At 56.3% G+C, this 24,749-nt stretch overlaps 2 protein-coding genes across 2 annotated transcripts; both read right to left on the bottom strand.

The window, feature by feature from the left end:
- Positions 1-587: 587 nt before the first annotated feature.
- On the bottom strand, positions 588-2,923 carry MYG1 (MYG1 exonuclease). The gene is made up of 7 exons (XM_084223538.1): positions 2,741-2,923; positions 2,272-2,384; positions 2,048-2,207; positions 1,712-1,861; positions 1,515-1,637; positions 1,126-1,307; positions 588-1,048 (listed from the first exon to the last, which is right to left on the bottom strand). The coding sequence occupies exons 1-7, from the start codon at positions 2,918-2,920 to the stop codon at positions 868-870; spliced, it is 1,089 nt and encodes a 362-aa protein (XP_084079664.1). The 5' UTR covers positions 2,921-2,923; the 3' UTR covers positions 588-867.
- Positions 2,924-3,900: 977 nt separating this feature from the next.
- VDR (vitamin D receptor) lies at positions 3,901-24,651 on the bottom strand. The gene is made up of 10 exons (XM_084223501.1): positions 24,631-24,651; positions 23,185-23,226; positions 17,938-18,097; positions 14,431-14,561; positions 8,585-8,769; positions 7,360-7,483; positions 6,177-6,351; positions 5,497-5,648; positions 5,005-5,121; positions 3,901-4,289 (listed from the first exon to the last, which is right to left on the bottom strand). The coding sequence occupies exons 3-10, from the start codon at positions 18,093-18,095 to the stop codon at positions 4,030-4,032; spliced, it is 1,302 nt and encodes a 433-aa protein (XP_084079627.1). The 5' UTR covers positions 18,096-18,097; positions 23,185-23,226; positions 24,631-24,651; the 3' UTR covers positions 3,901-4,029.
- Between the last annotated feature and the right edge of the window lie 98 nt (positions 24,652-24,749).

Here is a 24,749-nt window from a genome sequence, read left to right as displayed (position 1 = left end):
TCCCGGTGCCGCCGCTGAGCGGCTCCTCCTCCTCCCGGTGCCGCCGCGCCCGGGCCGTGCAGGGCAGGGCCCGCAGGTACCGCAGGTGCAGCCGCGTCTCCTCCCGGCTCCGCCGCACGAACCGGCGCACGCAGAGCAGGACCAAGCCCAGCCACCCCCCCAGGGCCACCAGCGCGGCCACGTCGGGGGCCCGCGCTGTCCCCAAGCCCCTCCCCAGCGTCTCGTTGAGGCCGCTGGGTGGGACCGGCACCGGCGGAGCCTCCCCGGGGCACCGGGAACGGCCGCGGGGGTGCTGGGGCAGCCCCGGCAGCAGCAGCAGGAGCAGCGCCGCCGCCCGCATGGCCCCGGAGCCAGGGAGGGGACGCCGTGACCCCCCCGCGGTGCTGGTGACACGCAGGGGGGAGGGTGACACGGGGTTGGTGACATGCAGGATCAGGGAGGGTGACACGGCGTTGGTGACACGCAGGATCAGCGATTGCTGTCCCCATGCTGGGCGGGGGGGTCACCGATGTCCCTGAGTCTCAGCAACCCCCCCAGCGTCACACGCAGCCCCCCGGGACCCCTCAAACAGCCGATCTGCTGGGCACACACTGGTTTTTACTGGTGCTGGCAGCGCCTCGGTGCAGGGATGTGACAGGAATGGGGGCAAACTCCCAGGAAATGGAACCAACACATCCCTGGCTGGGCTGGCACCCACCCAGCACGGGGGGTGGGTGCTCAGAGACCCCCATGAGGGGCTGCCCCCCCCCCGGCACAGCAGATCCCTCGGAGAATCCAGGATCCAAGCAGGAACGGTCCCTGCACCTCCCTGGCACCCCACACCGGGCCAGGGGCTCCCTTTTGGGGTGACTCCGATGGGGAGGGGGCTCACGTGCTCTCTGTGCCCCCCCCGAGCTCCAGCGCCCTCCGGGCCATCTCCAGGGCCCCCTCCCGGGTCCGGTTGCCCCCGATGAAGCCGCTGGCGTGGACGAAGACGCAGCCGGGGATTCCGGCCAGCTCGGACAGCGCCTCGTCCCGCAGCCCCCGCCAGGCCTCGGGCAGGGGGAGCCTGGGGGGGACACACGGGGCTTGAGAGTGACCCCGACCTACGGGGGGGCAGAGGCAGGGCCAGGGGAGGGGTCTCACCGGCTCTGGAAGCCGTGGGGGGCTGTGGGGACGCTCTGCACCCGCCACTGCCCGCCCCGGTCCGGGAACAGCACGAGCAGCAGCGGCCGGGGCAGGGCCAGCTCCCGCTCCAGCTGGAACAGGTGCTCCTTCCAGGGACAGCCACCCTGGGACAGCTCCAGGACCTGCCCGCTGGCGTCCACCTGCGGGGGGGACACGCTGGGGACACGGGGGTGACTCCCGGAGCACCCCGGGCTCCATGTCCCGGAACCTCCCGGTGCCCTCCTGCAGGGACGCCGGAGCTGTGCAGGATTTGGGGTGCAGGGCCCCCCCGGGAGGTTTCTACCAAAGGGATTCGCCCCCAGTTCTCCCCCAAAATCCCGGATTGCCCCGGGCCAGCCCGGCGTTACCTCGAGGCGGCGCCGCACGGCCTCTTCCACCAGCGCCCGCGCCGGCAGCCAGGCCCTGTGGTAGAAATCCACGCGCTCCAGGAACTCGGTGCCCACCAGCTCCATGGCCCTCCTGAACCCTGCCTGGGGACACGGGGGTCAGCGGTGTCCCCAAGCAGGGCGTCCCCAAGCAGGGTGTCCCCAGGGGCTGTCCCCACCTCGGTGTCCTGGTCGGGGTCGTTCCAGCGGGGGTTCAGGTGCCCCACGCGGGCGCTCAGGGTGGTGCTCAGGGCGTAGCGCGGCTCCCCCGCCGCCGGCGCAATCCCATTGTCCATGGCGTCGATCTCCTCCACGAAGTTCTCGTACAGCTGGGGACAGCGAGGGGACAGAAACGTGAGGGGACAGCAAAGGAGGACAGGGGGAACAGCAGGGACAGAGAGGCGACAGCAGAGCAAAGCACAACTGCCCCAGCAGCTGCCACAAACGGGTCCCCTTTCCCACCAAGGTGGAACCGTCACCCCGGCGGGTGACAGACGCCCTGCCACCCCTGTCACCTTGTCATAGAGCGCTGTGACCACGGGCCCGTCCTCGGGCTGCCCCAGGAGCCCCGCCAGGATCTGCGCCCCGAAGTGGCAATAGACGAGCCCGGCGCTGCTCAGCTTGGTGCTCCAGGGCTTGTCCGGCCGCAGGCTCCGCATGGACTCCGTGAAGGACCTGCGGGGCCACGCGGTCACCCCGGGCACCCCCGGGGCTGCCGCTGGCCCCGGCGGGGTCTCACCTCTGGTGGTGGTCGTAGCGGTGCCGCCCCGGGTCGTACTCGCCCCCCACGTCCACCACCACGTCGCAGGCGGCCAGGCGCTGCGGGTCCCGCGTCCGCACGATCTCCGCGTCCTGCGGGGGACACCGCGGTGAGGGTCCCGGGGCCACCGGGGACCCCCGGGAGCGGCTCCGGGGGACGGGGACACCGGGGAGGGACCCGGAGGAGGGGGTGGGGGAGGTAAGGGCGACCCCCAGGTGGCACCGGGGACCCCGAGGAAGGACTGGGGACACAACAGGGATCCCCAGGTGACACCGGGGACAGAAGAGCGGCCGCTGGGTGGGCTCAAGTGCCCCCACATGGGACCCAGAGAAGAGCGACCCGGAGGAAGACCCCGGGACCCGGCAGCGCACGGTGGCCCCGTCCCGTTCATGCCCCGGGCGGGGCCCCGAGCCGAGCGCGCTGCCCGCGGGGCGCGGCGGGGCCGTACCCGGTAGCGGGGCAGGAGGCGCAGCAGGAAACACGCCAGCGCCTCGTCGCAGTGGAAGGTGCCGTCGTGGGTGCCGATGCGGGCGGCGGGCTCGGGGTGCGGCCGCTTGTGCCCGGCGCCGGTGCCGGTACCGGTGGCGGCCATGACCACGAGCCGGGCGGCGCGCGCGGCACCGCGCATGGCGGCGGGGAGGCCCCGCCCCCGCAGGGCCACGCCCCCTCACCGTAAGCGCTTCCCGCCAGTTTTGTCCTGCTCCCAGCCCCGCCCCGCCGTGAGTGCGCACGCGCAGGGGGCGGGGCCAAGGCGACGAGTCGGTGTGGCGCGCGCCCTCTGGCGGACGGGATCGGGACAGAGGGACGGGGACACACGGACACCTCCGGGACTGACACGCAGGGACCCCGGGATGGCCAGAGACACCGGGATGGGCACACGGATGGACGGACGGACAGGGATGGATGGATGGACGGACACACGAGCCTGGCGCTGAGTTGATTTTCCCAAGCAGGAGTTTATTGGCCCGAGCCGGGGACCCTCTGGCCACCGGAGACCCTCCGGACACCGGGGACCCTGCGGCCATTGGGGACCCTCCGGTCGTTGGGGACCCTCCGGCCACTGGGGACCCTCAGGACCTTGGGGACCCTCAGACCACTGGGGACCCTCCGGCCACTGGGGACCCTCCGGCCATTGCTCATGGCCCGGGGGTCTGTGATGGCTCTTCCCAGGGCTCTGGAGCCCCCCAGCTCCCAACTCCCCCTTCCCAGGGTTTGCCCCGGCCAGAAAATGGCAGGGGGGAGGAAGCCGAGCTGGAACTGGGGTCCCTGTCCCCTCCCGGGGGTCCCTGTCCCCTCCCGGGAGCCATCACCCCACCCCGCAGAGGGCCCGGCTCCAAAGTGGGGGTGTCTCCTGGGGATGCCCCTGCTCCCCCATGCCCAGGGAGTGCAAACAAAGCTCGTCCTGCTGTGCCCTTCGAGGGTCGAGGACATTTCCCCTCCCGGGTCTCTCTCAGCTGCCTCTGGCTCATCCCAGTCCGGCGGCGGCAGCACACGGGACGCGTTGGAGCTGTGGGGACACCGCCCGCGGCACCTCCTGGCCGGGATTTGGGGCGTCGGAGGGATTTCGGGGGGAGCAGAGCCCGGCACCCACAGAGTTCATCTCCTGGCAATTCCACACATCCCAAAAATCGCGGATTCGAGGCAGCCCGGCCCCAAAACCCGCGCGGACCCCGATCCTGCCCGGGCTCAGCTCCTCCCGCGCACCCCGCGCTGCCGCTCCCGGGCCGCTCCGGGCGCTCAGGAGATCTCGTTGCCGAACACCTCGAGCAGCAGCGGCGTGAGCTGCATGCTGTTCTCGGGCTGGAAGGACAGACAGCGGTACTGCCGCGAGTGCTCCTCGTTGAGGCTGCGCAGGTCCGCCAGCTTCTGGATCATCTTGGCGTAGAGCAGGCGGCCGCCGGGCGCGGCGTGCCGGGCGCGGATGTAGCTCTGCAGCACCTCCGAGAGCCGCTCCTGCAGCGCCTCCACCCGCAGCGGCTCCCGCACGCCCGGCCGGTCTGCGGGGCACGGCACAGGGCAGACCGCGGCGCTGGGGGGCTCCGCGCCTTTCGGGGTTCTTTAGGGTCTGGGGGGATTCCGCGCCTTTTGGGCTTTGTAGGCTTTGGGGGGATTCTGTGCCTTTCGGGGTTCTTTAGGGTCTGGGGGGATTCTGTGCCTTTCGGGGTTCTTTAGGGTCTGGGGGGGTTCTGATCCCTTTTTGGGGCTTTGTAGGGTTTGGGGGGGTTCCATTCCCTTTTGGGGTTTTTTAGGGTTTGGGGGGGTCCCGGGCCTTTCACCCCTTTTTAGGGTTTGGGGGAATTCCATCCCTTTTGGGGCTTTTTAGGGTTTGGGGGGGTTCCCTCCCTTTTGGGGCTTTGTAGGGTTTGGGGGCGTTCTGTTCCCTTTTGGAGCTTTTTAGGGTCTGGGGGGGCTCCGTGCCTTTTGGGGCTTTGTAGGGTCTGGAGGGGTTCCATGCCTTTCAGCCCTTTTTAGGGTCTGGGGGGATTCCATGCCTGTCAGCCCTTTTTAGGGTTTGGGGGGTTTCCTTCCCTTTCACCCCTTTTAGGGTTTGGGATGATTCCATTCCTTTTCGTCCCTTTTTAGGGCCAGCCATACTTTGGGGTTTTTCCTTCCCTCTGTGGCTTTTAGGATTTGGGGTTTTTAGGGTTTGGGGTTTTTAGGGTTTGGGGTTTTTAGGGTTTGGGGTTTTAGGGTCTGGGGGTCTGTCCCTACCTGGGGACAGGATGCAGATGGCCATCAGCAGCACGTGCTCCTCCTCGTGCAGGTTCAGCTTCTTCAGCCCCACCTGGAACTTCAGCAGGGGTTCCAGCAGGTCCATGCTGTGCCCGGCTGCGGAGGGAACGGAGCCTCAGGGGCTCTGGAAGGGACCTGGGCCTCTGCGAGGGGATCTTCCCCCTCCAAGGGGATTGTATTTCCCCTAGCAGGGGATCTTTCCCTTTGGAAGGGAATTTTTTTTCCCTTTGGAAGGGAATTTTTTTTCTCTAGAAGGGAATTTTTTTCCTCTAGAAGGGAATTTTCCCAGACACATTGTGGTGTCACTGGGGCCATCGAGGCGGTGGTGACACCCAGGTACCACTGCAGACCTCCAAGCCCCACTTGTCCCCCCCAGACCCCCCAGAATTTGCAGCAAGACCCACCCCCATGGTCCCAACAGTGGGGAAAGGATCTGGAAAATGGAAATGCTGGGATTTGGGGCTGTCCTACCCTGGGTGACGTCGCTGACCCTGTACTTGAAGTCGCTGCTGCCGCAGGTCCAGGACATGTCCTCGAGGGTGAAGGACTCGTTGGAGCGCAGCATGATCACCTCCATGGCGCTGCACTTGAGCAGCACGATCTGGTCCTCCACGCTCAGCTCCCTGCAGCAGCACGGGGACAGCCCTGGCTGGGCCTCGGGGGGCTCAGGGGGACACGGGGGACACGGGGCAGGGACACCGGGAGCTGCCACCCCAGCCAGGGCCTCGGTGGGGCTCCCTCCCCAGGAATTCCTGTTCCAGGGGTTATTGAACGTGGGGTTTTGCCCAAAATCAGGGAATGAACAGAGCCTGAGGCGCCTCCCCAGGAATTCCTGTTCCAGGGTCTTTTTCAGGTGCATTTTTGCTCAGAATCAGGGAATGAACAGAGCCTGAGGTGCCTCCCCAGGAATTCCCATTCCAGGGTCTTTTTCAGGTGCATTTTTTCCCCAGATCTTGGCCTGAACAGAGCCTGAGGCCCCTCCCAGGCCCCTCAGGTGCTGCAGGAGCTCTGGGTGGGATCTGTGAGTGTTTTCCAGGGTTTTGGGCGAAGGGGAGAGCCCCAGAGGAGGGGAGAGGGCAGAGCCGGGCAGGGAGCGGGGCTGGGGATGGCTGGGAAGGGCGAACAGAGGATCTGGGATCCGGGCTGCTCACCTGAACCCCGGGATCATCTTGGCGAAGCCGATCACCTTCTGGATGCTGTAGCTGACCAGGTCGGCCAGGTGAGGCAGCATGGTGAGCTGCGACAGCTCCAGGCTGGCCGGGGGGCTCCGCTCGGGCTCGGGCTCCGGCTCCGGCAGGCGGGGGAACGGCGGCGGCTCCGCGGGGTCTGCGGGGGAACGCTCAGAGGGGGGATCCGGGGGGGCTGGGCTCGGGGAGACCCCCGGGGATGGGGAGACGGTCTGGGGATGGTCTGAGGGGGGATCCGGGGGGCTGCGGCTCAAAGGGACCCCCGGGGATGGGGAGAGGGTCTGGGGATGGTCTGAGGGGGGATCCGGGGGGAGCTGCAGCTCGGGGAGACCCCCGGAGATGGGCAGAAACTCTCTGAGGGCATCCGGGGGGGGCTGCGGCTCGGGGAGACCCCCGGGGCTGGGCAAAGGGTCTGGAAATGCCCTGAGCACCTCAGTGAGACCCCCGGGGATGGGGAGAGGGTCTGGAAATGCCTTGAGCACCTCAGTGGTGCTGGGCAGAGGGTCTGGAGATGGTCTAAGGGGGCACCGGGGGGGGAAGCTGCGGCTCGGTGAGACCCCCGGAGATGGGCAGAGGCTCTGGGGATGGTCTGAGCACCTCAGTGAGACCCCCGGGGATGAACAGGGGCTCTGGAACCCCAAATCTGCGTGGAGGGGCTGCGTTTCTGCCCCCCTGAGCCCGGGAGGGGCGAGGGGAGGGAACCCGGGGGCTTCTGAGGCCGGGACCTGCACGGGGTGTGGGGATTGAGGGCTGGGATCCCGGTCTGGGAATGAGGGATGGGGAGGGAGAGGGGGAACAGAGAGGAGGAAGAGAGAGCAGGAGGAGGGAGAGGAGGAAGAGGGGGAACAGAGAGGAGGAAGAGAGAGGAGGAAGAGAGAGGAGGAAGAGGGGGAACAGAGAGGAGGAGGAGGGAGAGGAGGGAGAGGGGGAACAGAGAGGAGGAAGAGAGAGCAGGAGGAGGGAGAAGAGAGAGGAGGAAGAGAGAGGAGGAAGAGAGAGAAGAGAGAGGAGGAGGAAGAGGGGGAAGAGGAAGAGGGGGAAGAGGGAGAGGAGCAGGGCAGGCCCTCATGCCGGGCTGATCTGGGCTCGGCCGAGTCCGGGGTCCCTCCCTGGCCCCCAGGGCAGGGCCGGGGGAGCTGGGGCACACCTGGGAAGGCGCCGAAGGCCTCGGAGCCGAAGAGGTCGGAGGAATCCTCCGAGGACAGGTCCTGGGCCAGCAGGGACGGGGCGCGGGCGGCGCCTCGGCCGCCGGGGTGGCTCCGCACGGGCGGCTGCGGGCAGAGCAAACCCACCCTGAGGCGCGGGGCTCGCAGACACGACATGGGAGTAAATAAACCCTTTCCTTAGGGACTTTCCTACCGAGAGGCCTCGGGAACTAAATGTGAAAAAACTGAGAGGCCTCAGGAACATTGAGAGGCCTCAGGAACAAAATGTAAAAAATTGAGAGGCCTCAGGAACATTGATAGGCCTGAGGAACAAAATGTAAAAAATTGAGAGGCCTCAGGAACAAAATCTTAAAAATTGAGAGGCCACAGGAACATTGATAGGCCTCAGGAAGAAAATGTAAAAAATTGAGAGGCCTCAGGAACAAAATGTAAAAAATTGAGAGGCCTCGGGGACAAAATGTAAAAAATTTAGAGGCCTCAGGAAGAAAATGTAAAAAAATGAGAGGCCTTGGGAAGAAAATGTAAAAAATTGAGAGGCCTTGGGAAGAAAATGTAAAAAATTGAGAGGCCTCAGGAACATTGATAGGCCTCAGGAAGAAAATGTAAAAAATTGAGAGGCCTCGGGGACAAAATGTAAAAAATTTAGAGGCCTCGGGGACAAAATGTAAAAAATTTAGAGGCCTCAGGAAGAAAATGTAAAAAAATGAGAGGCCTTGGGAAGAAAATGTAAAAAAATTGAAGGGCCTCGGGAACAGAGAGGCCTCAGGAATAAAATGTAAAAAAATTGAGAGGCCTCAGGAACAAAATGTAAAATTTGAGAGGATTTGGAAACAAAATGTAAAAAATTGAGAGGCCTCAGGAACAAAATGTAAAAAATTGAGAGGCCTCGGTAACAAAATGATTGTTTGGTGCTGCGGAACGCAACAGGTTCCTAATTAATGTTTCTAATTAATGGCCAATCCACCTGTGCAGAGACAAACCTTTGCAATTTCATTCCTTTTCTCTTCTTAGCTGAGCCCTGTGATGAAATCCTTTCTTTTAGTCTAGCTTTAATATAAAATATTCATCATAAAATAATAAATCGGCCTTTGTGGAACGCCAATCAACTTTGTGATCTCTTCCCTCCCCGTGGGACCCCCGTGATCGGTCCCGGGGGGTTCTGCAGGGGGAATTTGGGGGTGAAAGGGAATTTTTGGGGGTCAATACCCGGAATTTGGTGAAGTCGGCGTAGGTGGGGTCGTAGGTTTTGCGGTGGGCCTGGAGCAGGACCTCGATGATTTTCTGCTGCTCCTCCGAGAGCCTGGGCTTGAGGCTCTCCCTCAGCGCCTCCTCCTCCTTCCTCCTGAGGATCAGCTCCCTCTTCCTCTGCACCTCCTCGTCCGTCAGGATGACTGGAGAGGGAAAGGGGGGCAGATTTACCGCCTGGAAAACCCCCCCTGCCCCTGGGAAATCCCTCCTGCTCCTGGGAAATCCCTCCTACCCCTGGGAAATCCCTCCTGCCCCTGGGAAATCCCTCCTGCCCCTGGAAAACCCCTCCTGCCCCTGGGAAATCCCTCCTGCCCCTGGAAAACCCCTCCTGCCCCTGGGAAATCCCTCCTGCCCCTGGGAAATCCCTCCTGCTCCTGGGAAATCCCTCCTGCTCCTGGAAAGTCACATTTGTTACTTGGAAAGTCACATTTACCACCTGCAAAATCCCTCCTGCCCCTGCAAAATCCCTCCTGCCCCTGGGAAATCCCTCCTGCCCCTGGGAAATCCCTCCTGCTCCTGGGAAATCCCTCCTGCCCCTGGGAAATCACATTTATTACTTGGAAAGTCACATTTACCACCTGCAAAATCCCTCCTGCCCCTGCAAAATCCCTCCTGCCCCTGCAAAATCACTTTTATTACTTGGGAAATCACATTTACCACCTGCAAAATCCCTTCTGCCCCTGGAAAGTCACAGTTACACCCGCAAAATCACATTTATTACCTGGAAAGTCACATTTACCACCTGCAAAATCCCTCCTACCCCTGGGAAATCCCTCCTGCCCCTGGGAAATCCCTCCTGCCCCTGGGAAATCCCTCCTGCCCCTGGGAAATCCCTCCTGCCCCTGGAAAGTCACATTTACACCTGCAAAATCACATTTACTACCTGGAAAGTCACATTTGCCACCTGCAAAATCCCTTCTGCCCCTGCAAAATCCCTCCTGCCCCTGCAAAATCACTTATTACTTGGAAAATCACATTTACCACCTGCAAAATCCCCCCTGCCCCTGCAAAATCCCCCCTGCCCCTGCAAAATCCCTCCTGCCCCTGCAAAATCCCTCCTGCCCCTGCAAAGTTACTTTTACCACCTGGAAAATCACATTTACCACCTGCAAAATCCCTCCTGTCCCTGCAAAATCCCTCCTGCCCCTGGGAAATCACATTTGCCACCTGGAAATTCACTTTTACCACCTGGAAAATCCCTTCTGCCCCTGCAAAATCACTCCTGCTCCTGGAAAATTACTCCTGCCCCTGCAAAATCACATTTACCACCTGCAAGATCCCTCCTGCCCCTGGGAAATCCCTCCTGCCCCTGCAAAATCACATTTATTACTTGGAAAATCACATTTACCACCTGGAAAGTCACATTTACCACCTGCAAAATCCGTCCTGCCCCTGCAAAATCACTTTTGCCCCTGAAAAGTCACATTTACCACCTGCAAAATCCCTTTTGCCCCCTGGAAAATCCCTTTGTGCCCCTCCAGTAGCTTGGCCAGGGTTTCCTGCTGTGCCCAGGAGGTTTTTGGTGCTCTCAGGAGGTTTTTGGTGCTCTCAGGAGGTTTTTGGTGCTCTCAGGAGGTTTTTTGGTGCTCTCAGGAGGGTTTTTGGTGGTTTTGGTGCTCTCAGGAGGTTTTTTGGTGCCCCGTGCCCGCTCTGCTCCCTCCCTCTTTGCTCTCCCCCTCTCCCATCCCCTGCCCTCGGCTCCCAGCTGCCACCAGGAGTTCCCAGCGCTGCTCCAGGGCACTTTTAATCTGATTTTTAAGGTCAAGGCACTCGGGGCTGGGGATTTATGGCTGTTATTGGGGTGGAGGAGCTCAGCAGGGCCGAAGGTCGGGCTCCAGGAGAGGCTGGGCCTGTTTGCTCAGGGAAAAAGGAGCAATTTGGGCTGAAATCTTCGCTTTTGGGGCTGAAATCTTCACCTCTGCCAGCCCTGAGCAGCCTCAGAGGGGCTGCAGGAATCCCTGGGGTCCTCCTCAAAAACCAGAATTTTCCTTTGCTCAGGACACCCCAGGGGCCCTTCCTGCATTTCCTGGGCTGTTCCTGCATTTCCTGGGGCTGCTCCTGCATTTCCTGGGGCTGTTCCTGCATTTCCTGGGGCTGTTCCTGAATTTCCTGGGCTGTTCCTGCATTTCCTGGGCTGTTCCTGCATTTCCTGGGCTGTTCCTGCATTTCCTGGGGCTGTTCCTGAATTTCCTGGGGCTGTTCCTGCATTTCCTGGGGCTGTTCCTGCATTTCCTGGGCCCCGTGCTGGGAGGGTCAAGGTGGAATTTGGGGCAGGAGGTCAAGGAGCTCTCCCCTCTCCGTTCCTCTCCTCTCCCTTGGCCCAGGGCGATTTTCCATTCCTCCATTCCTCCATTTCTCCATTTTCCACTCCCCAGCCTTGCACAACCCCACGGGGGCCAGAAAGTGCCTCCCACCCCCACCCTCGGGGAGGAAAATCAGGATTTTGCCGTTTTCCCTTCCTAGATTTTACCCCAAAAAGCACCAAATCCACAGAGAGAGCGGGAGCTGCTAAAAATCTGATTTTTGGGGATGATCAGGGGAGGATCCGACATCCCTGAGGGACAGACACTCCTCCCTCAGCTACAGGCAGGCAGGGAGGGGTAATTCCATTTAATTCCACATTTTCTGGGGAAAACTGGAATTCCCAGGAGGGGACAGGATCTGGCTGAGAATTCCCAAATCCCAAGGCCTGGAGGGGTTTTCTCTGCAGAAAAAGAGAAATTTTTGTCCAAGCTGGGGGCTGGAAATGCCACGTGGTGACCTGGGAGAGTTGGGGGAGGGAAAAAAAAATCCATTTTTCTGTGGGAAACCCCCAAAATATTCCCCCAAAAAATTGGGGATTTGAGAGCCTGGGAAAATCGGGAATAATGAGAGAGTTGGGGTTAATTGGGATTTGTTAATTTTTTTTTGTTGTTGTTGTTTTTTTTTTTTTTTTAATGTGGAAAAGGGAATTTTTGGGATGCCAAGGAAGGAAAAAAAAATCTCGGGAATATTCCCCCCCCCAAAAAAAACCCCGGGAATATTCCCCCCCCCAAAAAAACCCCAAAAAACAAAAACAAACAAACAAACAAAAAAACCCCAACCCTTGGAAATATCCCAAAATTATTCATTCTGGGCAGACCCTGGCACGAGGCTCTGCTCCTCTTCCTCCTCTTCCTCCCTGCCCCTCGTTCCCTGAATCAAACACCCCGAGGCCTCGAAACCTCCCCGATTTCCCTTTTTCCACCTAAAAATAACCCAGCCCCTGGCCCTGCTCGGGTTCCCGGCAGCAAAGTCCGTTCTGGGCTATTTTTAGCCGGTTTGGGTTAATGCGGGCAGGATTTGCTAACGGGGCTGTTTACAGGTTAACTGCTGGGGGGAAATGGGGGGAAAATGGGGAAAATGGGAAAAAATGGGGAAAAATGGGGGGAAGAATGGGGGGAAGAATGGGGGGAAAATTGGGGGGGAAAATTGGGGGGGGAAAAGGAAAAAAAATTGAGAAAACCTGGAGAAGAAAACCCGGGGAAAAACTGGGAAAAAAACGTGGAAAAAACTGGGAAAAAACTGGGAAAAAAACTGGGAAAAAAACTGGGAAAAAAACTGGGAAAAAAACTGGAAAAAAACCGGAAAAAAACTGGGAAAAAACTGGGAAAAAACTGGGAAAAAAATAGGAAAAAAAAAAAAAAAAAGAAGGAAAAAACATGGAAAAAGCATGGAAAAAACAATGGAGAAACCCCCTGGAGTTGCTGCCCAGCAGCTTGCTAGCCCTCCCTGGGTAATTAATTGGCTGCTGGTACAAATTAAAGCAATTCCCTCATTAGGGGCTCCTCAAAAACCAACGAGAGCTCCCCAGAATTTGGGGCCAGCCAGGCTGGGGTGTGGCCTTTCCTCCCTCCTCTCCCTGCATAAAATCCAGGGATTCCCATCAGGATCACTGAAAAATTAAATTTTTTTTTTCCCCTCCCAAACGCCCCAAATTCTGATTTTCTGCTCCCACATCCCGAATTTCCATTTCCCTGGCCACAATCTCCCGGGCAGGAATTGTTTGGTTGGAGCTCTCCAGGAGCACCCAGCACCTCAAACACGTTTTATTTTTAAAAGCCACTTATCTCTAACTACACCAAGGGAAAACAAACATTTGGGCCACGTTTGTGTGTTTGGACTGGGCTTTAAAACCCCTTTAATTCCCTCTGCTGTTGATTTAAGTCCCACATGGAAAAAAGGTCAGGAAAAAAAAATAAAATCCCAGAGGGAGGAGAGGAAAACCCAACCCAGCTCCGTGGGGATGGGGGAGCTCATCCAGCTCTCCCCTGGAGCATGGAAAATGCTGGAAAATTGGATTTTCGGAGGCACTGGGAGCTGATTTTCCTGAGGAAAGGCAGAGAATCCGTGAGGGCACAGCTCAGGAATCATTAATCTGCTCCTCTCAATCATTACCCGCTGCTCCCTGCCCTGGGCAGCCGGGAGGGCAGCGGGGCAGCCCTGGCACGGCAGGGGAGGGCACTGACACTCACAGTGCTGCCTTCATCATCCTCACACTGACACTGCTGCCTTCATCATCCTCACACTGCTGCCTTCATCATCCTCACATTGACACTGCTCACACTGCTGCCTTCATCAGCCCGGGAGGGCAGCGGGGCAGCCTGGCACGGGGCAGGGCACTGACACTGCTGCCTTCATCATCCTCACACTGACACTGATACTGCTGCCTTCATCATCCTCACACTGACACTGATACTGCTGCCTTCATCATCCTCACACTGCTGTCTTCATCATCCTCACACTGCTGCCTTCATCATCCTCACACTGCTGCCTTCATCATCCTCACACTGACACTGCTCACACTCCTTCCTTCATCAGCCCGGGAGGGCAGCGGGGCAGCCCTGGCACGGGGCAGGGCACTGACACTCACAGTGCTGCCTTCATCATCCTCACAGTGCTGCCTTCATCATCCTCACACTGCTGCCTTCATCATCCTCACACTGACACTGCTGCCTTCATCATCCTCACAGTGCTGCCTTCATCATCCTCACACTGACACTGCTGCCTTCATCATCCTCACACTGACACTGCTGCCTTCATCAGCCCGGGAGGGCAGCGGGGCAGCCCTGGCACGGCACGGGCAGGGCACTGACACTCACAGTGCTGCCTTCATCATCCTCACACTGACACTGCTGCCTTCATCATCCTCACACTGCTGCCTTCATCATCCTCACACTGACACTGCTGCCTTCATCATCCTCACACTGCTGCCTTCATCATCCTCACATTGACACTGCTGCCTTCATCATCCTCACACTGACAGTGCTGCCTTCATCATCCTCACACTACTGCCTTCATCATCCTCACACTGACACTGCTGCCTTCATCATCCTCATACTGACACTGCTGCCTTCATCATCCTCACACTGCTGCCTTCATCACACTCACACTCCCATCCATCTCACACTCACACTCACACTCCTCCATCACGCCGATGTCCAGGCAGCGTTTCAGTGGGGCAGCCCTGGCACCAGGGGGGTGGCAGAGGCACACCAGGCCCCAGGGTCATTCCCTGGGTCATTCCCCTGGGCTGACACTCACTCCCACCCCTCTCCCACCCTTCTCCCACCCCTCTGCCACCCCTCTCCCACCCCTCTCCCACTCACACTCCTCCATCACGCCGACGCCCAGGCAGCGTTTCAGTGGGGCAGCCCGGGCACCAGGGGGGTGGCACAGGCACACCTGGCCTCCAGGAGCATTCCCTGGGCTGACACTCACTCCCACCCCTCTCCCACCCCTCTCCCACCCCTCTCCCACCCCTCTGCCACCCCTCTGCCACTCACACTCCTTCATCATGCCGATGTCCAGGCAGCGTTTCAGCCGGCAGGCCTGGCAGTGCCGCCGGTTGTCCTTGGTGATGTGGCACTCCCCGCTGAAGGGACAGGTGAACATGGCCTTCCTCTTCATGCTCCTCCTGGAAAAAAGGCACAAAAACCCTTTTTGGGCTCAGTTCCTGCTGCTTTGGCTGATGATCCGAACATCAGCTGGGTTGGGAGCTTCGGGTGCTGCTGGAAAAGGAAAATTCCCCCCCAGGGAAAATCCAAGGGTTTGTCCCAAAATGGTTTGGGGGAAATGACCTTAAACCCAGCTTGATCCCCTCCACTAAACCAGGCTGCTCTAAGCCCAGCCCAGCTTGGGTTTGAGGAGGGTTTTGGGTCTAAACAGGGACTTTTTTGGCCAGGAGGGTGGAAGGATTTTTAAGGATTGCAGAGAAACACCCCCAGCAGCAAAATAAAAATGAGCTGGGGCCGTGTGGTTTAAACCCAGCTTAATCCCCCTCCACTAAACCAGGCTGCTCCAAGCCCAGCCTGGGTTTGAGGAGGTTTTTGGGTCTAAACAGGGATTTTTAAGGATTGCAGAGAAACCCCCCCAGCAGCAAAATAAACCCGAGCTGGGGCCGTGTGGTTTAAACCCAGCTGCCCTAAGCCTGGCTTTGCTGGCAGAACTGGCCCGAGCACATTTTGGGTGTGCAGGGAGAGGAATTCTGGCTGCAGGACACAGAGAGAGGAGCCTGAAAATGACAACCCTGAGCTGCAGGGAAACCACAGAGGAATGAGAACGTGGAGCCACGGGGACAAAGGGTCAGAGCCAAAATAATAACCCAGGGGAAAAAGGGTGAGAGCCAAAACAACCCAGGAAAAAAGGGTCAGAGCCAAAATGACCCAGGAAAAAAAAGGGTCAGAGCCAAAATGACCCAGGAAAAAAAAGGGTCAGAGCCAAAATGACCCAGGAAAAAAAGGGTCCAAAACCTCCCCAGGAATGACGGCCAGAGCCAGAATTTCCAAGGAAAAAGGGTCAGAGCCAAAATGACCCAGGAAAAAAAAGGTCCAAAACCTCCCCAGGAATAACGGCCAGAACCAGAATTTCCAAGGAAAAAGGGTCAGAACTTTCCAGGACAAAAAAGGGTCAGAACCAAAACAACCCAGGACAAAAAAGGGTCAGAACCAAAACAACCCAGGGAAAAAAAAGATCAGAGCCGAAATAACCCAGGGGAAAAAAGGGTCAGAGCCAAAATGACCCAGGAAAAAGGGTCAGAGCCAAAAAAATCCAGGAAAGAGGGTCCAAAACCTCTCCAGGAATAACAGCCAGAACCAGAATTTCCAGGGAAAAAGGGCCAGAACCTTGCAGGAAGAAAGGTCAGAGCCAAAAATCCTCCTGGGGTAAAGGGTCGGGGTCAAAATATCCCAAGGGTGAAAGGTCAAGGGCAGAAAATTCCCAGGGAAAAAAGGATCAGGATCTTCCCAGGACAAAGAGGCAGAGCCAGAATAATCCCAGGGAAAAGGTGGCAGGTGGATTTGGGGAAGGAATTCCTCCCTGGAATAGAATTCCCAGAAAAGCTGTGGCTGCCCCATCCCTAGAAGTGCCCAAAAAAATGGATTTAAAAAATGGGTGAAAAAAATCAAAACTGTATTTTAAAAAATTGCATTAAAAAAATTTTAAAAAAATTTTAAAAATTTTAAAATTGTATTAAAAATTGTATTAAAAATATTAAATAGGGGTAAAATGTGGGTTAAAATATCAAATGTGGGTAATAAAATCAAGTATTTAGTGAAGGATGGAGTAAAATATTTTAAAAGCGACGAAAGAATCAAAATCTGGGAAAAAAATCGGGAATGAAAAGCTGCTTTTGGAAAGGGAGAGGTGAACAAAGGGGCTGCACTCTGCCTCTTCCTGCTGGGAATTTGGGATTTTTGGGAATTCATCCCAAAAAATGGATGGATGGGGCAGGGCCCTGTTTAACCCCATTCCCCCAAAACCTTTGGAATTTTGCTGCTCCCGATGGGGGAAAACACAATCCCAGAGCTTGGAACCCAGCCCAAAATTCCCAATTTTTGGTGCACAAAAAACTTATTTTTAACCCAAGGGAAGGCCAGGAATGCACAAACAACCTTGGAGCAGGGAAAAAAAACAACAAAAACATTCCCAGGCCAAACTAATTCCAGGTTTGGAGTGAAAATTGTGGCTTGGGCGGCTCCAGAGGCTCCCGGGGCTGGGCCGGAATTCCGTGGAAACCTCGTGGATTTGGGATCCCAGGGGCTGAAAAGGGAAAATTCCAAAATTCCCAGCCTGGAATGAGGGATTGGTGGGGTGGGATCCGGGGGATGGGGGCAGAATTCCCAGAATTTCCAGCAGAATTCCCCGGAAATTGTGAATTTTGGGATCACCTGCCCTTCCTCACCCCCCAATCCCGGAGTTTTTTTAGGGATAAATCCCAATTTGTGACCCCAGGGGAGTTTTCCCACACTCCCCCCAGATCCTGGAGGGGTGCAAAGCTCCCAGATCCAGGAAAAAACCTGGAAAAACGGGGAAAAAACCCCCATCCCACAAAATAAATCGATTATTTTCCCCTTTTAACCATGGGAATTGGGCACCACTGGGAATTCCAGTTTTCCTTGGGACTCCTGGGATTTTTTTGGGGATTGGGGGGTACAAACCTCCCAGCTTCCCTAAAAAATACTGTAAAAACATTCGGATTTTTAGAGAAACGTGGATTTTTTTGGGATGGGAATGCAGCACCACTGGGAATTCCAGTCTCCCCTTGGGATTCCCGGGATGTTTTTTGGGATGAGGGTGTGCAAAGCTCCCAGATCCATGAAAAACCCTGGAAAAACACTCGGATTTTGGGAAAAACACGGATGTTTTTTGGGATGAGGAGGTGCAAACCTCCCAGCTCCATTAAAAAACCCTGGAAAAACACGAATTTTTGCAAAAACATGGATTTTTTTGGGATGGGGGTTTCAAACCTCCCAGCTTCCCTAAAAAACCCTGTAAAAACATTTGGATTTTTGGAGAAACATGGATTTTTTTGGGGATTGGGAGGGTACAAACCTCCCAGCTCCATTAAAAACCCCTGTAAAACCACTCGGATTTTTGGGAAAACGCTGATTTTTTGGGGATGGGAATGGGGCACCACTGGGAATTCCAGTTTCCCATTGGGATTCCTGGGATTTTTTGGGGATTGAGGGGCTGCAAACCTCCCAGCTCCATTAAAAAAACCTGTAAAACCACTCGGATTTTTGGGAAAACACTGATTTTTTCGGGATTGGGAGGGTACAAACCTCCCAGCTCCATTAAAAAACCCCGTAAAAACACTTGGATTTTTGGGAAAAACGCTGATTTTTTCGGGATGGGGAGGTACAAACCTCCCAGCTCCATTAAAAACCCCTGTAAAACCACTCGGATTTTTGGGAAAACACTGATTTTTTGGGGATGGGGACGCAGCCCCGCTCTCCCCCCGGGTGTCCCGGGATGTTTTTCGGGATGGGGCGCTCCCGCAGCCCCGGCCCCACCTGAAGAAGCCCTTGCAGCCCTCGCAGGTCATGGCGTTGAAGTGGAAGCCGGTGGCTCGGTCCCCGCAGACGCCGCAGACCCGGGGCCCGCCCCGCTCGTCCCCGCCCGGCTCGGGCTCGGGCTCGGCGCCGGAGGTGCTGCAGGCGGCGCGGTCCATGGCTGGAAGGGGTTAAAAATGAGCGGGGTTGGCTCGGGGGAATGGGATTGGGATGGGGGAATGGGGATGGGAATGGGAAAATTGGGATTGGGATGGGGAAATGGGGATTGGGATGGGGGAATGGGGATTGGGATGGGGGAATGGGATTGGGATGGGGAAATGGGGATTGGAATGGGAAAAATGGGGATTGGAATGGGAAAAATGGGGATTGGAATGGGAAAAATGGGGATTGGAATGGGAAAATGGGATTGGGAATGGGGAAAATGGGATTGGGATGGGGAAAATGGGATTGGGAACAGGAGAATGGGGATGGGCACGGGGAAAATGGGATTGGGATGGGGAAAATGGGGATTGGGATGGGGAAAATGGGATTGGGATGGGGGAATGGGGATGGGAATGGGAAAATTGGGATTGGGATGGGGAAAATGGGGATTGGGATGGGGAAAATGGGAATTGGGATGGGGAAAATGGGATTGGGATGGGGAAAATGGGATTGGGATGGGGGAATGGGGATGGGAATGGGAAAATTGGGATTGGGATGGGGAAAATGGGATTGGGAATGGGGAAAATGGGATTGGGAACAGGAGAATGGGGATGGGCACGGGGAAAATGGGATTGGGATGGGGGAATGGGGATTGGGATGGGGAAAATGGGATTGGAATGGGAAAATTGGGATTGGGATGGGAAAAATGGGGATTGGAATGGGGAAATGGGGATTGGCACGGGAAAAATGGGATTGGGATGGGGAAATGGGGATTGGCACGGGAAAAATGGGATGGGCACGGGAGAATGGGGATTGGGATGGGAAAAATGGGATTGGAATGGGGAAAATGGGAAATTGGAATGGGGAATGGGGGTAGGCACGGGAGAATGGGTGATTGGCACGGGAAAAATGGGATTGGCATGGGGAAAATGGGATTGGCATGGGGAAAATGGGGATTGGAATGGGAGAATGGGATTGGCACGGGAGAAATGAGAATTGGAACGGGTTTGCTTGGGATTCCACCTGAGCCAGAGCCTTCGGGGTAAAATTAGCCTGAAAATTCAGAATATTTTTCCTGGATTCCCCCTTATTAGTCCCAAAATTATCCCCAAAATTACGGATTTCTTCTGGATTTGGGGCAAAGTCAGGGGTTCAGGCCTAAAATGATCCCTAAAATTCAGCATTCCCAGCTCTCCAAACCGAAGTCTGGATTTTCACCTTCATTCCTTGAATTCCTTTGGAATGAATCCATGGAAAATCCACGGAAAATTCCGTGGAAAACTCACGGAATATTCCATGGAAAATTCCACGGAAAATCCCACAGAAAATCCACAAAAAAGCCACAAAAAAATCCAAAAAAATCCAAAAAAATTCCACAAAAAATCCATGGAAAAATCCATGGAAACTCCACGGAAAATCCACCCAAAAATCCACAAAAAATCCACCAAAAAATCCACCAAAAAATCCACCAAAAAATCCACCAAAAAATCCACCAAAAAATCCACTAAATACCCACTAAAGATCCACTAAAAATCCACTAAAAAATCCATGGAAAAACCCACGGAAAACCCACGGAAAGGCGGGAGAGGGAAGGGGTGAAAGTTTCCCAACGGAATCGGAGCAAAGAGCAGGGGCAGATCCAACGCCCTGGGAATTCCAGCTGGGAAAAACAAACCTGGCACCTCCTGGCCCGAACTCTGGGGTCAGGAATTTGGGATCCACAGATCCCGGTTTGATCTCTCTATCCCAACAAAATAAAAAATTGGGAATATTCCAGGTTTAACCCTTGGGCCGCCAGTCACATCCCGCTGCTGCTCCTAAATGGGAAATTCCAGAGTTTTTCCTGGGATTTTTCCCCCCAATAAAAAATTCCCTGCAGCACCTCTGTGGTCGTTCCATGGAGAAAATTTCCTCATTTTCCAAGGAAAAATTAAAAAAAAAAAAAATCCAGGAATGGGAATTCTCCCCACAGTGTCCCCCAAACCTTGCCTGGATTTTTTCCTCCTGCCCCAAATCCTTTTTTTTTTTTCCTCCTTTATCCCAAATTTCAGGCTGTCCAAGGAATCTTCCCTCTCACATCCCAAATAAAATCCAGGCCAGGCAGGATCTGCCCCTGCTTGTGGGAAATTCCAGAAGCTTCTCCCTGGATTTCGAAATATTCCCCAACAGGTTTTTGCTCCGTCACCCTCCCGGGAGAGAGAAAACCGCCCTGGGAAATCGAAATTCCCAGGAATTCTCGGCGGGGATTATTTGGGTTTTACTGTCTGCAGCCTCCCCTCGGGGCTTTTTGGGTTTTTGCTCCAGAGGGAGGGAAATTCCAGGGAAATTCCAGGGAAAATCTCAGAAAAAGGCCGGGAAAAATCTCAGGGAAATCTCAGGGAAATTCCAGGAAAATCTCAGGAAAATCTTTGGGAGGAAAAATGGATTTTAGGGGATTTCTGGGAGTGGGAATGGATTTTAGGGGATTTCTGGGGATGGGAGATTTGGGAAGAAAAATGGATTTTAGGGAATTTCTGGAGTTCAGATATTTGAGAGTGGGAATTGATTTTAGGGGATTTATGGAGATGGGAGGGATATTTGGGAAGAAAAATGGATTTTAGGGGATTTCTGGAGTTGGGATATTTGGGATTGGGAATGGATTTTAGGGGATATTTGGGATTGGGAATGGATTTTAGGGGATATTTAGGACTGGGAATGGATTTTAGGGAATTTCTGGACTGGGAATGGATTTTAGGGGATATTTGGGACCAGGGATGGATTTTAGGGGCAGCAAAGAGCCCGAATCCCTGCCCAATCCCTTCCCTGGCAGGAAAAGTGAATTTCCACAGAAAATTCCCCCTTGGAGCTGGAAAATGAACCTTTGGAGGCCCCAAATCCCCTTCCCTGGGGTGAGGAAAAGGGAATTCTCCTTCCCCAGGAGCTCTGGGAGGAAGAGGAGGAGGAGGGGGGATGGTGATGATGATGATGATGATGCAGCAGCCACCTGGAATTGGGAAATTGGAGCAGCAGCCACACCTGGGGCACGAAGAAGGTTGGAAAACCCTCAGAACATTCCAGAAAAAAAACCGAGATAAGTTCCACGTGCCAAAAAAATCCCATTTTCCACCCAGTTCGGCAGGAGGAAGGCTCAGGAGAATTCCCTGCCCCGGAGGAAAGGCCCTGGGAGCCGGGATGGGGATCCAGGTGTTGCTTTCCCTCCTTTTCCGTTTGTCAGAGAGGAAAAAAAGGGCGAGGGTTGAGCTGATAAGGGCTGAGATAAGAGCCAGGGCCCGGCAGGAGCTGAGTCAGCGCAGGGGAGGGGAGGGCACGGTCCTGTCCCGGCTTAATCTCAATTTCCTGGGGTTAATTCCTCAATTTCATCTCAATTCCCCTGGATTTTTGCTCTTTAATCTCAATTTCCCTGGATTTTTACTCTTTAATCTCAATTTCCCTGGATTTTTGCTCTTTAATCTCAATTTCCCTGGATTTTTGCTCTTTATTCTCAATTTCCCTGGATTTTAATTCCTCACTTTAATCTCAATTTCCCCGGATTTTTCCTCCCTTTGCTCCCCTCATATTTTCCCCTGTGCTTTTTTCTCCTCTCCCTTTCCCCACCATCTCCCTGAATTTATTAATTTTATTTTTTAATTCCCTTTCCTCTCCTTTTTAGGCTCCCATTTCCACCCCAGCCCCACTCCGAGCAGGATTTTCCCTCTCCCAATCCCTGACAATTCCAGAATTTCCCCTCAGGGAGCTTGGGCCAGGCTGGGCTCAGCCCCAAGAAGTTAAAAATTATTCTCAGGAGCCGGATTATCCATTAAAAGTGGAAAAACCACCCGGATTTTCCATTTATTCCTCCCCAAACACAGCGGGATCCAGGGAACCCAACCCCAGGTGTGGCTTTTTAACCTGGAAAAATGGGATTTTGGGGATTTTCGGGATTTTTGTTTGTGTTAGGACGTCTCAGTCACGCCCTGGAGATCTGGGGCAGACATCTCCTATCATCCTCATCATCATCCTCATCCTCCTCCTCCTCATCATCCTCATCATCATTTCCAATTTTCCTTCCTCCAGAGGGAACCCAGTCTCACCCTGGCATTTCCCCCCTTTTATTTCACCCCATTTCCACCAGGTCCAGCCCAAATTTTTCAACTTCATTTCACTTTATTTACGCCATTTCTGTTTCCTCTCATATTTCCCTGGATTTCTCTCTATTCCCCCCTTGGGTTTAATCTTAATTTCCTGCGATTTTTGCTCTTCTCACCCCTTGCTTTCCCCATCACCTCCCTGGATTTTTCCGGGGTTTAACCCCAAATTTCCCGGGATTTTCTCTCCACTCACACCTTGCTCTCCCCATCACATTCCTGGATTTTTCCTGGGTTTAAATCCAAATTTTCTGGGATTTTTGCTTTTCTCACTCCTTGCTTTCCCCATCACCTCCCTGGATTTTTCTCCCCTCGGTTTCCCCGGATTTTTCCCGAGTTTAATCTCAATTTCCCGGGATTTTCACACCTTCCTTTCCGCATCACATCCCTGGATTTTTCCCTGGGTTTAACCCTCAATTTCCCCGGATTTTTCCCGGGTTTAACCCTCAGTTTTCCGGGATTTTATCTCTGCTCACCCCTTGCTTTCCCCATCACCTCCCTGGATTTTTGCTGCCCTCAATTTCCCTGGATTTTTCTTATGTTTAATCTTAATTTCCCCGGATTTTTCCGGGGTTTAAACCCAAATTTCCCGGGATTTTCACTCCTCTCACCCCTTGCTTTCCCCATCACCTCCCTGGATTTTTCTCCCCTCGGTTTCCCCGGATTTTTCCCGGGTTTAATCTCAATTTCCCGGGATTTTTCCCGGCTTTAACCGCAATTTCCCGTGATTTTCGTGCCCCGCCGCGGCTCCTTCCCCGGCCGGAGGAAGATGAGTCACGGGCGGCTCCGGGGGAGGAGGAGACGCCGCAAAAACGTCGCTTCTCCCGAAAACCTCTTTCCGAGAAAAAACAAAAAACCACCCAACTTTTCTCAAAGCTCCAGCCTCGAAAAGGAGAGCAAAGAGCGGCTCAGCCGACCCCCAAAACTCTTTTTTTTTTTTGAGGATCCCTCAATTCCTGGTGCGTGAAAATCCCCCCCGTACCTTGAATTTCCTGCTCGGGATCCTCCAAAATCTGGGAAGGCGCTGGGGAATGAAGAAGGAAGGGGGTTAATGCCGTGCTGGGGGGTTCAGCCCCCCAAAACCCCCCCAAAAACTCCCCAAAAAACCCGAATGGGGACCCTGGACGTGGGTTTAAATGGGGTGGTTACTCGTGAGAGCGGCCAGAAACCCCAAAATCGACCAAACAGGAAACGCTAAAATCACCTTACAGGAAAGCCTAAAGTCACACTGACACCCCCAGGAACCCCAAAATCACCTCAAAGGCACCCCTAAAGTCACACTGACACCCCCAGGGCACGCCGGAACCCCAAAATCGCCTTACAGGAACCCCTAACTTCACACTGACACCTCCAGGAACCCCAAAATCACCTTAAAGGCACCCCTAAAGTCACACTGACACCCCCAGGAACCCCAAAATCACCTCAAAGGCACCCCTAAAGTCACACTGACACCCCCAGGAACCCCAAAATCACCTCAAAGGCACCCCTAAAGTCACACTGACACCCCCAGGGCACGCCGGAACCCCAAAATCGCCTTACAGGAACCCCGAAATTCAATTCACGGCACCCCGGAATTTCCCAGTTTCAAAGGCCCCCCCCAAAAAGGGGGGGGGGGGGGGGCACAGCGGTGCCTTTCCGGGATGTGGGGACCCCCCGGGACACCCCAGAACTCCCGGATTTCTGGGGGTGCTCGGGGCTGAGACCGGACAGTGCCCGAGCCCCCCGAAACCGGGAGCCACCCCCAGAACGGGACGGGGACACCCCAACCCTACGGGAGAGCCGAATTTCGGCCGGGAAAGCCCCAAAACCCCCAGCTTGGGGGGCTCACCGGGAGTCAGGGAGTCCCACGGAGACCCCCCCGATCCCTCCCGGTGCACCGGGGGGGTCAGACACACCCGGCACCCCGAAACCAGCACGGGAACCGCGAACCAGGAAGCACCGGGGAGCCTCGGCGCCCGGCCCGTGTCGCTGCTGCCGGCGGGGACAGCCCGGGAGCGGGGAACCCTCCCGGGAACGGGGAACCCTCCCGGGAGCGGGGAACCCTCCCGGCACCCCGGGGCCCCCGCACCGCCCCCGCAGCCCCGGACAGTCACGCCCGGTTCGCCCGCGGCGGCCACCGCCGTGTCCCGGGGAGCGCCGCTGGCACGGCAGGGGCGGAGAAGGGCTGGGCTTGGCCGGGCCCGGTGTGCCCTGCCCGGTCCGTGAGCCCCGGTGTCCCCTGTCCGGTCCCTGAGCCCCGGTGTGCCCTGCCCGGTCCCTGAGCCCCGGTGTGCCCTGCCCGGTCCCTGAGTCCCGGTCCCGCTGTGCCCGTCCCTGCTGACGCCCTGCCCGGTCCCTGAGCCCCGGTGTTCCCCCCGGCCCCGGTGTCCCCCTGCCGGGTCCCTGGGCCCCGGGGTCCCCGGTCCCTGGGCCCCGGGGTCCCCGGTACCTGAGCGCCGGCCCCGCTGCCGCCCCCGCCCCGCCCGCCGCCGCCTTTTGACGGGAACCGGCGCTCCCGGCCCCGCCCCCGCCGGCGAGGCCCCGCCCCGTGCCCGCCCACACGCGCCA

Source organism: Fringilla coelebs (assembly GCF_963513975.1).
Source record: "Fringilla coelebs genome assembly, chromosome: 30".
Classification (NCBI taxonomy): Eukaryota; Metazoa; Chordata; class Aves; order Passeriformes; family Fringillidae; genus Fringilla; species Fringilla coelebs.
This window is presented reverse-complemented; position numbering and strand designations above follow the sequence as displayed.

Excerpts from the sequence above, each read along its gene's own strand:
- MYG1 (XM_084223538.1), bottom strand. The coding sequence starts at position 2,920 with ATGCGCGGTGCCGCGCGCGCCGCCCGGCTCGTGGTCATGGCCGCCACC. Across the intron at positions 2,208-2,271 it reads CGCTACGACCACCACCAGAG|GTCCTTCACGGAGTCCATGC; the intron begins GTGAGACCCCGC and ends GTGGCCCCGCAG. Across the intron at positions 1,049-1,125 it reads CCCCACGGCTTCCAGAGCCG|GCTCCCCCTGCCCGAGGCCT; the intron begins GTGAGACCCCTC and ends TGTCCCCCCCAG.
- VDR (XM_084223501.1), bottom strand. The coding sequence starts at position 18,095 with ATGGACCGCGCCGCCTGCAGCACCTCCGGCGCCGAGCCCGAGCCCGAG. Across the intron at positions 14,562-17,937 it reads GGCTGCAAGGGCTTCTTCAG|GAGGAGCATGAAGAGGAAGG; the intron begins GTGGGGCCGGGG and ends CCTTTTTTCCAG. Across the intron at positions 4,290-5,004 it reads CATCTGCATCCTGTCCCCAG|ACCGGCCGGGCGTGCGGGAG; the intron begins GTAGGGACAGAC and ends CGTGCCCCGCAG.